The 12,336-nt window shown below is 45.3% G+C and overlaps 1 protein-coding gene across 1 annotated transcript in view; it reads right to left on the reverse strand.

The window, feature by feature from the left end:
- Window positions 1-12,336, reverse strand: part of Fech (ferrochelatase) — a 34,671-nt gene that overhangs the window by 16,270 nt on the left and 6,065 nt on the right. Inside the window, exons 3-4 of the mRNA XM_038331593.1 lie at window positions 6,535-6,654; window positions 3,152-3,300 (exon numbers count right to left, since the gene is read on the reverse strand). Of these exons, the coding sequence (XP_038187521.1) occupies window positions 3,152-3,300; window positions 6,535-6,654 (269 nt within the window). The remainder of the gene's footprint in view (window positions 1-3,151; window positions 3,301-6,534; window positions 6,655-12,336) is intronic.

Here is a 12,336-nt window from a genome sequence, read left to right on the forward strand (position 1 = left end):
GACGCATGAGGGATACAGGATAGGAACCGATGGGCGAAAGTGTAGGTGAAAATGCAGGCATATGATTAGACCAAACACAGGAGACGATCTGACGCCACACTAGGTGAACTAATGATCTGTCCGGCAAGTCACTGAGCTTAGCCCCAAAGTTATAATGAGGACTGGATATTTTAAAATCAGCTCTCCAGAGGACAGAATGCTTAATCACGATATGCAAAAGTCGCCTCCCCAACAATCTCAAGGATGAGATGAGTGTATGAGTCTTTGATGGCTTCAGAACAGGTCACATGAAAATTCCTGTCTTTGCACTATATGGTCTGTGTCATCGGTTCCCAACGATAAAAGGACCAGACATCTGACAGTGAGTGGGAAAGTGTCCTGGGACTCTGTCCAGCCAGTCTCAGACACTGAAGCCGTAGAAAGTCTGGGCATTCAATGGCCTCCCCATAGAGACCAGAGAAGGAGAAGGCAGAAAGGTGGGAAGAATGCATTCCTATATCTGGGTTTTGTTCGTTTATTTTTTTTGAGACAGGGTCTCTCTATGCAGTCGTGGCTATGGCCTCGAACTCACAGAGATCTGCTTGTTTCTGCTCCCAAGTACTGGGATTAAAGGTGTGTACTGCTACTCTGGGCTTGCCTGTTTTCTTTCTCGAGTCTGACATCTGATAGAGCTGTTCATGGGAATGGACGCTATGCTAACAGAAAGACTGACCCTTTTCTAAAGCTTCTTTCCGCTAAATGGTTTGTGCCTCCGATTCACTACCATGGTAAACTAGCAACAATCAGAGAGTTTGTTCCCTCCCAAGTAGGGGTGCGTAGAGGCAGCTAAGTCTTTCTGCCGTATCTAAAGAAAGGCGCTGTGGCCTGTGTGGATGAACTGTACACGAAAAACCCTGGAGCCACAGCAAAGCAAACCTGCTGGTCACAAGTACAGCTGAACAACTGCCTAAGTGCTCTGCTGAGGGAGTCGACTGGTAGATTCTGAGAACATTCCAAGCTGATGCCCAGCGACGTTTTCTCAGAGAGAACTCTGACAGTCCTGCCTAGGAGACTACTGTTCTCTTTGAGGGGCCCAGGGCCACACGCTTGTCCTGAGTCTGAAGCCATGAAATGCATATTTTCTTACACCCTAACTTGAACTTTTTCAGTTTTAACATTTCTCATTATGCTGGTCGATTATGTCACATTGACACAAACCTGGGAAGAGAAACATCATCTGAGAAATCACCTGCATCAGATTGCTTTGCGGGGTGCTGTGGGAACTCCTTCAGTCAATAACCTTTAAGATTCTGGCCCACTTTGGGCATGCTCTCATGTGCTATAAGAACAGACAAAAAGTGTGCAGGAGGTGGGGGTGGGGTGGTTTTCTCTGCTGGATTGGGTTCCCAGTTCCAAGCATATGCAGAGAACTGCGTCTTACTTCAAATTTATTCCTAAATAAATAAACCTTTGTTACACTCCATTCCGGGCTACTGCAGAACTCTTTGGTACTACTACAGTTTGGCACCCAATGTAGCCTGAGCCCATGCCACTGCCGCCCTCCTCCCGCCCCACGCAGCTGAGCTACTCCTCTGGCCCCGCTACACACAGCTGGCCCACCAAGCAACTTGCCAATCTCCCATAGGCCTGCGCCCACTGGTGGGGCATTTTCTTGACTGATGATTGGTGTGAGATGGCCAAGCTCACCACTGACAGTGACCCTGGGCAGGAGGTCCTGGATGGTATATGAAAGCAGGCTGGGCAAGCCATGGAGAACCAACAAGGAAGCAGCATTCCTCCGTGGTCTCTGCTTCAATCGCTGCCTCCAGGTTCCTGCTTGAATTCTTGCCTTGGCTTCCCTCCGTGATGGATTGTTACAGGGAAATACAAATGAAATAAACTCTTTCCCCCCCAAGCTGCTTCTGGTCAGTATGGTATCACAGCGATAGGAAGCAAACTAGGACACTCACACTGGCCCATGCTTGAGTATTATATGAAACTACGTGTCCTGCAATCAAGTGCACCTCGGATGGGAATGAACGTAGCAGCTGTAGCTCATTCCCGCAGTTAGTGTCTCGGTCTGTGGAGAGGGTCTCACAGTTTCCAGGTGTGTGCCATCGGAGTTAGGCCAAAGCCGCAACTCCTAGCCTCACAGTGGTGAGCTGAGCTGAAAGCAGGGCTGAAGATTTCTCAGTGACTCACTTTAAGTTACAGGCTAGCGACTTTCCTAAATGCTCATCTAATTACTATCCAACTAGAAGAAAGGGCCATTGCAACAGCCTTACCCACCTTCTGTATATGGGGTGTTGCTTCTTCTTTACAATCTAGCTCAACTTCACTTTCAACTTCCTTTTGACACACTTTCCAACTTTTCGGTGTATTTGTAACATTGGCAGTAATTTTAAAAGGATCTACAGTCGGAGGATAATATCTTAAGAACTCAATAGTCAGGCCGGGCGGTGGTGGCGCACGCCTTTAATCCCAGCACTAGGGAGGCAGAGGCAGGCGGATCTTTGTGAGTTCGAGACCAGCCTGGTCTACAAGAGCTAGCTCCAGGACAGGCTCTAAAGCTGCAGAGAAACCCTGTCTCGAAAAACAAAAAAAAAAAAAAAAAAACAAAAAAAAACAAAAAAAACCAAAAAAAAAAAACTCAGTAGTCAAATGACCATGTAGTATATATATATTATAGAAGCTCACAAATCAATACTTGCTAGTACTAGACAGGGGGATGGATCAGTAGAAAAAGGACTTGCAGTACACACATGAAGACTGGAGTTCAGAGCCCTGGTAACCACATAAAAAGCTGGGCAAGTCAGGTGGCCACCAGTACGCAGGAGGCAGAGGTAAGAGATCCTGGGGGAAACTGGCTAGCTTAGACTAACTGGATTGGTGAGCTCTAGATAAAACTGAAAGGACCCTGCCTCAGCATATAAAATGGAAAGAAATCAAGGAAGACACCAAACATACTAACTTTGGGTCTCCACATGCACATACATGTGTTCCCATAGTTACAAACATGCACACATGCACTGCATAATACACACAAACACACATTGCTGATGCAGAGAATCGCCCTGCCTCTGCCTCCTGCGTGCTGGGATTACAGGCGTGCGCCACCACGCCTGACTCTGAATTTCAACAAAGCCGGCACTGTGGCAATGAGAATACACACCTGTGTCAGGGGACAGCTCATCCAGCAGCTTCACCATGCCTTCTCCTTGCTTAGAAGTCCACATCTTGATGGGGGATCCACCTCCAATCCTGCGATACTGTTCTTGAATTTTGGGGGTTCGGCGTTTGGCGATGAACGGCGCCAGCTTACTAAATCATTGAACATATAGGTAAGTGGCTTTATTCATTTGTAATCCCACATACATTTGCTACTTGATGAAGAAGAGAGAGGAAAATTTAAAGAGCCTAATAGAACTTGTCTTTAGGGAAACTGCCGTGAGAGTTCAGCTCTGCACTCCACGAGTGTTCGAGGAGCACATCCTGCACATCCTGAGTACCTGACACCCCTGACCCGATGTTGCTAACTACCACCCTATGTGCTGACTCTGCACCTAACAAGAAGTAGGAGAGAAAGCACAGGAAGCGTACATTGGTTTCATGATGCTGGGAACTGAATCAGAGTCTCCTCATCCATGCTAGGCAAGGACTCTGCCATTGAGCTGAAGCCCAGGACCATTCTGATTTGCTTTTAGTTTTAAGACAGACTGTCACCATGGGATGTCAACTACTCTTGAACTCACAATGTTGCTGAGCCTGGCCCTGGATACTGTTTCTCCAGTTTCTTGCATCACCAAGTCTAACTCACACAGGGCTCTTTTTAAATGCGTTTTGTTATGCTGACTATTTATTATATGTGTGTGTACATGTATGCAAATGTACATGTGTGTATGCACTCTGTGTGATGGTCATAGGACACCTGGCAGGAGTTGAATTGGTTCTCTCCTTCTGTCATGTGGGTCTGTCCATGGCATGTACACACACACACACACACATATACTAAATAAATAAAATATAAAAAGGAAATTATTGTTTGGTGTGATGAAAAGGGTTTCAGTGGAGCAATGTAAAGATTAAGATTCAAACAACAGTTTCTGACACATCTATTACATATTGGGTACAATCTTAAAGTTCTCTAGAATATAATACGTGGTTCTTACCATACTTCCTTTTCTAAAACAACCACAGATGCTATTATATATTACAAAAATCATCTCTCAACAGCGACAGAACTGCAGTGAAGAGATGAGAAAGCATCATATCAAACAGAGACTTCGGGGATTGAATTCCAAAATTCCTGAGCATCAAAACCTCACTACTGGACTGGAAAGATGCTTAGCAGTTAAGACCATGTACTGCTCTAGCAGAGGACTTGAGTTCTGTTCCAGCACCCATGCTGGGCAGCTCACAACCATCTACAACTTCTACAACCTTCCTTCCTCTACACTCCTCAGCCCCTGTGCCCACACATGCCCAGACACATACTCATATACAAACTGAAAATAGAATTTTTTTTTCTGATATAGGGTTTCTCTGTGTATAGCTCCGGCCATCCTGGAACTTGCTTTGTAGACCAGGGTGATCTCAAACTCATAGAGATCCTCCTGCTTCTGTTGTCCAAGTGCTGGAATTAAAGGTGGGGGTCACCACCTTTCATCTTAAAATAAAATCTTAAAAAAAGCCTCTCACTGGACTGGAGAGATGGCTCAGCGGTTAAGAACAATTGCTGTCATTTCAGAGGACCTAGGTTCTATCCCCAGCACCCACATGGAGGCTTATGATTCTCTGTGACTTCCCATTTCCTGTTGAAAAACACCAATGCACATAAAATAAAAATAATTAAAAAGATAAAATGAAAAATATATATTAAAAAATAAAGCCTCTCACTATTGCACAGAGAAATGTATTTAGTTCCATGAACACTCAGGTACACTCTATGGTAAGGCTAAGTGCCCTTAGGACACTCTGTAACCCACCATGTGCTCTCTTTAAGCCAAGGCAGAGGTGACTGTGCCGCTGTGGCTGGGATGCTTTGGAAGGACTCCGCAAAGGCACTCACTCACAGTCGTTCACCAACATCGGTGGCACACCACCAAACAGTGAGAAAAAATGGACAACAGAGATCATTTGGAAATAAACGCTTCAATCGTTTCTCAGCTGGCGAGTGAGTGAATAATATTCTAAGACAACAGAGTAAAGACAAAGTGGGGGGATCCTGGGACCTGACTAGCAAGCCACCGAACAAAATGAGTCTATGAATCCGAAGCTGAAATAACTTTTAGCATAATTTTTTCTCTACCACAGCTACATTCTCAGTGTCATACATTGCTCTTCATATGTGTGTGTGTGTGTGTGTGTGTGTGTGTGTGTGTGCTTGTGTTGGGAGGCATGTGTGTATTTGGATGCAGATGTGTATTTGGATGCATGTGTGTATTTGGATGTGTATTTGGAGTCATGTATGCACACATATGTGCTTGATTGCATGTGTATGTAAACCACAGAATGACCTTGGACATCGTTCCTCTGCCAACCAGCTTTTAAAGACAGGGTCTCTCCCTGGCCTGGGACTCACAAAGCAAGCTGGGTTGGCTGGTCATTCTGTCCCAGGGATCTGGGTGTTTCCACCTCCCCAGTGCTGGGCTTACAGCTAGCTTTTTGGAAAAAAAAAAAAAAAAAAACCCAAACCAAATCAAAACAAAACAAAAGACATGGGTTCCAGGGACTGAACTTTGAGACATCTCCACAGTCCACATTGCTCTTAATTTAACAAAATGAGGGTTAATCCTGAATGGCTGCATATGTGGGCTGTGAGGTACCCAAAACAGGTTTTACTGCTACACTGTAAGCATTGCCTACCAATGAAGTATAAGTTAATTAATCGTTTTGCAATTCTCAACAGTCATGAAGAAAATGAGATAGATCTATATAACATGCTATGAAACAAAATACTTTAACAAAAATCACAAAGGGCCAAGTAAGGTACATTAGTACATTCACATCTGTATAACGAAGTGGGACATATATACAGGTGGATATACATGCACATATGCATGCATTGCTTCAAACAGAACAACACTGACATCTGGTTAGCTGGGGCTGGAATTCAAGGTGACAGGGACATTTGCTATTTAGTGTAAATATGTTGTTTGCATTTAGTCATATGCATGGATTAATTTTTTATTACAAAACATCTTTTGAGAAAGAACTAGCGAAAAGGAGTAGGGAAATAAGAATAAAAGGAAGAGGCGAGAAGCCAGAACCCACCCTCAAGTACAAGCTGAGTTAGTGAGCAGGTGAATGCCAAGCACAAACACAGCTTTTAAAACCTTGGAAACTTTAAAGTGACTTCGGCTGTGCTCAGACAGCCGCGATTCCCAGGGCTCTGAGGAGGAGAGGGCTCAAGCTCACTGCCTGCCTCTTCCCCTGCAGGTGTCGACACACCACTTCCTTCTCCCTTCCAACAGAAGACAGCAGTGTTGCCATGCCCACAGCCAGAGCGATGCAGAAGACGCAGAACATACGCTCTGTTTACGCAGTATATCTTACTTTTGAATAGGAAGTGTCATGAGGTCTCGGTCCAAGAAGAGTCTTTGAAGAAAGTCCTGAACATCTCCAAGGGTCTCGGGGCCCCCCATGTTTAACATTAAGATGCCGGTTTTTGGCTTCCTGCATAAGAAAAAAAAACAGTTCATTGGCCACATTTTCATTTGCTCCAGGGCAGATATTACTTCAGCTGGAAAGAACCCACAGGCCCTTTGCTGCCATCACAGGGCTGTCTCCTTGGAGACACAGAGGACCTCCACTTCTTCACTGACCCTTGTCTTTAGGCGCCAGCCCTGAAGTTGGCATTAACTGAACTCAAAACTTCTCTATTAAAGCTCTAGGAGAAAGACTGTACACAGACCTGCGAGCTAGGCCTGTCTGAGCCTCGCAGGATCCCTGGCGAGAGGGCCGTGTGGGAGCAGTAGTAAGCGGGACTGTTTCCTCCATCCTTGCTCTCTTTGATGGCAGCAGCATTCATACGCCACACTCGTCACCATGTTAAACCCAACACCTCAGCGTTTTGTACTACACTCGGACTGTAGCAGCAAACTTCTCAACTCTAAGATGTTTTCTTCTGCCCCCAAAGAAACTCCCTATCCACTGCTCTCACCCCTCTGTGTCCTGTCCCCTCACTCCTGGTGATCACTAATCTGTTCTTCTGGATCTTTCACAGAACAGACTCACACAGCTATGTCTGGTTTCTTTCACTCAGTGCAAAATGTCCATAGTTTCTCCACGTTATAATAAGAACCAGCACTTCATTGCTTTGACTGCTCAGTAACAGTCTACTCTATAGCTAGCTCCACCATTTACCTTAAAAAATATTTTTATGTATCTTTGGCCATTCCACATATGTATCTGATGTACTTTAATTCCCCCTAATCCCACAGAACCCCCTTTTCTTGCTGAGAAGTCCCTGTCCTACTGCCACGAGGTTTTTGTTTGTGACCTACACAATTCAGTTTGCTTTATTTGCATTCAGCCACTCACTAGTGGCTACACTACTGAAGAAAGGGCCCTAGGAACCGCTAGTTTGAACTGCCAATTACTCCTCCAGGAGGGGTGGGGCCTCAGGAACCCCTTTCCCATCTGTGCTAGATTACGAAAGAGTGCAATCCTGAGCATTCCAATCACGAGCGTGAGCTCTTGAGTGGAATGGCCTGCCGTGTCTGGACAGTCTCACAAAGTACCTCTCCACTCTCTAGCTCTGACAATACTTCCACCTCCTCCTTCCAGTCACTCTTGATTTAAAAAAAAAGGCAGAGAAATAACCGGCCAGAGTTTGTCCCCAATACTACTATGAATGCTTACACACCCTGTATCAAACCTCTTCTTACTACAGAGACTGGTGTTCCACCTGGAGCCCATGGTAACGATAAAGCAGGACCACTTTCACCTGTCCGAGGCCAGTGTTTCTCAGCCTCCGTACCCCTGGCGTTCTGGGGAGGGGGGGGGGGGATAGTCCTTTACTGTTGAGGACTCTCCCACACAATGTGGTGTGTTTGGTAATATCCCTAGCCTCCACCTGCTTGGGAGGGCAGGGTTACCTGTCCTGGCTAGTATTTTGTCAACTTGGCCACAAACTGGAGTGGCTCAGGAAAAGGGAAACTGCCCCCATCACACTGTCTGTGGGCATGTCTGTCAGGCATTTTCTCCATTAGTTATTGGTGTGGGGTAGTGTGAGCACTGCACAGGTGGCTCCAGGTCCTATAAAAGAGGTGAGCAAACCACGGGGAGAAAGCCAGGAAGCGCCACTCCTCCATGGTCTCTGCTTTAGTTCCTGCCTTGAATTCCTGCCATGGGTTCCCTCAATGGCGGACTGTAACCTGCAAGCCACATAAACCCTTTCCTCCCCAAGCTGCTTTTTGGTCAATGCTTTGTCATGGCGATGGAAACCAAACCAGGCTAATTCCTCACTTCAGCTGTGACAACTACAGATGTCTCCAGACCTTAGAGAGAGAAGGTCTAATCCTCTTCTTACTAAGAGGATTACACCAAGCAATTATACTTAATAAGTTACAGAACTTTGTGTGTGGATATTCGGCACCTGTGTATATGCACATGCGTGTGGGGTGGGGCGTGGGGAGGTGGCACACGTACCAGCAGTGCACAGAGAGGCTGGGGGCTGATGTCTAGTGATGTTTAGTGTCTTCCTCTATGGTTTTCTACTTGGAGCTTATCAGTTCAGCTAGACTGGCTGGAGAGTGAGCCCTTAGGATTCTTTTGCCCCTCCCCCCAGCCTTGGGATTACAGACACACAAAGCTGTGCCCAGATTTTATGTGGGTGTAGGGGCTTCAACTCACGACTGCTCAGCAGGCCCTTAACCCAGAATCACCTCCCTAGCCCCTACCAAAGTTTTTCACCCCAAAATGCTACAATTACACTAACAGGGCTGTTGAGTTTCCTTGCTACCTAAACACGCCAGATGCATCACCTGGTGAAGCTACAATCTCCCTTAATCTTCCTACTGAGACCACCCATCTCACCCCTAAGTTCTTGTCTTTCACCCTCCAAAATCTGTGACTCCTAATAAATTAAGTGCATTTCCCCATGGATTGCTGCCAGTTAGCAGATTACTGGTTAAGGAAGCCCGGGCTAAACGACTTACCTAAGCCACAAAGGGCATCAATGTGCGAGCAGGATTTAGAACTGTGCTTTCCGTCTATAACACCTGAGCTCAGAGCAAGAGTGGCTCTAAAGCGGATGTCCCTCGGCCCTGCTCACGTTTTGCAAACCCGTGTTGGTTTTATACATGAAAGAGTCGCATATGATTTGAAAATGCCCCAGCCCGCGTAACGCCTAATTCAAAACTGTGTTGTGCATGAGGAGCGCCGCATTAGTCGGCCTCTGCCGTGTCCAGTATGGCGTGCAAGGCTTTAATCAAGGGTCCTGTCTCCCGGCCCCTCAGACAGATCACACCTGAGACCACGGGCGCACTGGCCAAGGCTCCCTTTGTTTGAACAGCAAGTATGCGCAGCAACATAGATTTGAAAACTTGCTGGGAAAACTTTAAACGCTTTGCATTTGGTACAGGCTGGGACTTTCAAAGCACGAAGCTTTTCATTTGAAATGTGCACAATAGGAGCTGAAACTCATCTGTCAGCAACTGTCATTTTAGTCTATGCTGTTTAAGCAATGCTGATGAAAGGAAATAAAATCTCAGTTCACTAAACCTACAAGACACCAGTGCCCCAAGGGTCTATGCTTCCTCTAGAATACAAGATACCAGTGCCCCAAGGGTCTATGCTTCCTCTAGAATAGAATCCAGTAAGCAACAGAATCTGCACCAAATTTACACAAACATACACACACACACACACACACACACACAGAGAGAGAGAGAGAGAGAGAGAGACAGAGAGAGAGAGAGAGACAGAGAGACAGAGAGAGAACGCACACAGTGGGAACACAGCTCCACCTGTATCTGTTTTATCTTTGGCTGCCTTGACATTGTAACAGCAAAGGTAAAGAGCAGCAAAGGAGATGGTGCCGCCTATAAAAGCTAAAAGTGAAACAGCAACCCAAACTCCTGATAAAAAGCCTGCAGACTCCTAACCTAGTAGAGCAGCTCAAACGAAGCCCTAAGCAATAGCATGTCTTCCAAAACCTTGGCATCAGAATGGTCCCCCAGGATACTCCTTACTTCAGCGTCTCAAGTATCCAAAACTAGACATACCCAGTGCCGGGAAGGCAGGCTTAGAGAAATAAACTGTGATTTCCTAAACTACTCCTAAGCTCTTGGAGATGGGTAAGCTTGACTGTCAGCTGGATAGCATATAAAATTAGTCAGGAGACAGATCTTTAGGATGCCTGGGAGGGGCTCTTTGGACTGAGTTGAGGGAGGTGGGAAGATCTACCCTCACTATGGGGAGCACCATTCCATGCATCCCAGAGTGAATGAACTGAGCACCATCATTTATCTCTCTCTGCCTCCCGAGTGCAGATTAAAATGTGGCTGGCCACCTCACACTCCTGCCACCATGATGGACTGTACCCGCAAACTGTGAGCAGGAAGAAAACCTTCTTTATGTTGCTTTTGCAAGGTATCTTGTAACAGCAACAAGAAAAATAACTAAGACAACATAGAAAATATAAATATATGGTGACAGCAGAAAAACCTGTAAAATAATACGCATAGCACTGTTTACATGTCAGTAAGTACGTACGAGCGGGTAATAAAACACTAGATGGTAAGATTACTATGACTTTTAAGTCCTCCTTCCACCTGAATTTCCTATTGTTTTATATAAATGTTATATAAAGTTACTTACTAGAACCTAAGCCTTATACTTTTACTTAATTTTAACAATTAATATAATATTAAGACCATTTATAGAATTGACTTTTGTCACTACAAAATATAGCAATTGTTGTTTGAAAGAAAATGCGCCCCAAAGGGAGTGGCACCATTTGAAGGTGTGGCCTTGTTGGAGGAAGTGTGTCACTGTGGAGGCAGGCTTTATGGTCTCTGTATATACCAAGTCATGGCCTGCGTCTCAGATCATTTCCTGTTGCCTGAAAGTCAAGATGCAGGACACGCAGCTACTTCTCCAGCACGGTGTCTGCCTGCAGGCCACCATGTCACACCATGATGATAGTGGACTAAACCTCTGAAACTGTAAGCCATCCCAAATAAATGTTCTTCCTTTATAAGAGTTGCCATGGTCATGGTGTCTCTTCACAGCACTAGAAACCCTAAGACAGCAATGAAATCATTTTTCTTCCAGGTAAAGAACAGCAAAGGAGATGGTGCTGCCTAAAAAAAAGCCTAAAAACAAAGTAACAACCAAAATCCTGACAAAAAGCCTGTGGACTCCTAAGCTAGTACAGAGTATTAATCCTTCCACTCATACTAACAGTTTTTTCGAGTCTTGAGGGACCAGAGAGTACACAAGGTGCTATGTCCTGCTTGGCATGCCACAAGCCCAAGACGCCTGTGCTTCCTACCCTACCCACTGACGACATCTTCAAGGAAGACAGAGATGAGAGGAAGGGACTTGGGACCTGTCCCTAATTCCATATCCTAAATCAACCTGTTTCTTAGCCTTCATTTAATAAAATATCCCAATGAGATATCACAAGGGAAAATAACAAACACAAAATGAAAACATTCACATAGCTGTTCATGGTGGTTTGAGAATGTCCCCCATAAGCTGGGGCATTTGGATACTTGGTCCCTAAGTGGGGGCACTGCTTGGACAGGTTTAGCAGGTGTAGCTTTGCTTTGCTGGATGAAGTATGTCACTGGAGGTGGGCCTCCAGACTGGTTCAAAGACTCACACTACTCCCAGTTTGCTTCTGCTTCCTGCTTGTGGTACAAGATGTGAACTCTCTGATGCTGCTCCAGCCTTTGTAACCCTCTGGAACTGTAAGCCCAAATACACTCTTCTATAAGTTGTGTTTTATCACAGCAATAAAAAGGTAACTAATAAACTAATATACTATACAGTTCTAGAATGGCGTCTTGTCTGGCAGGAAAGTCGTGATGTCATTTAATTACAGCTACTTTCCTTCTGAGAGCCGAACAACTTCTCCATATAAAACCTGCTCTTCTGTATCACAGACGAGGTCCTGTGAGCATCTGTGGCTTCTGCTGCTGAAGAGAACACTCAGCTACACCATGGCTATAGAACTGCCTCTCTACTCATAAACATCAAGAGGAAAGTACATTCTTTTTCCTTAATAAAGTAAAACCATAAGATATCATTGATAATTATGCTCACTATGTTAAAAGCAAAAGGTAATAATGGTAGAATCTCCTCGAAAAGTTCTTGGCAGGTTAGCTACTTTTTGTCCTATACAAG

The sequence above is a fragment of the Arvicola amphibius genome, chromosome 5 (assembly GCF_903992535.2).
Source record: "Arvicola amphibius chromosome 5, mArvAmp1.2, whole genome shotgun sequence".
Lineage (NCBI taxonomy): Eukaryota > Metazoa > Chordata > Mammalia > Rodentia > Cricetidae > Arvicola > Arvicola amphibius.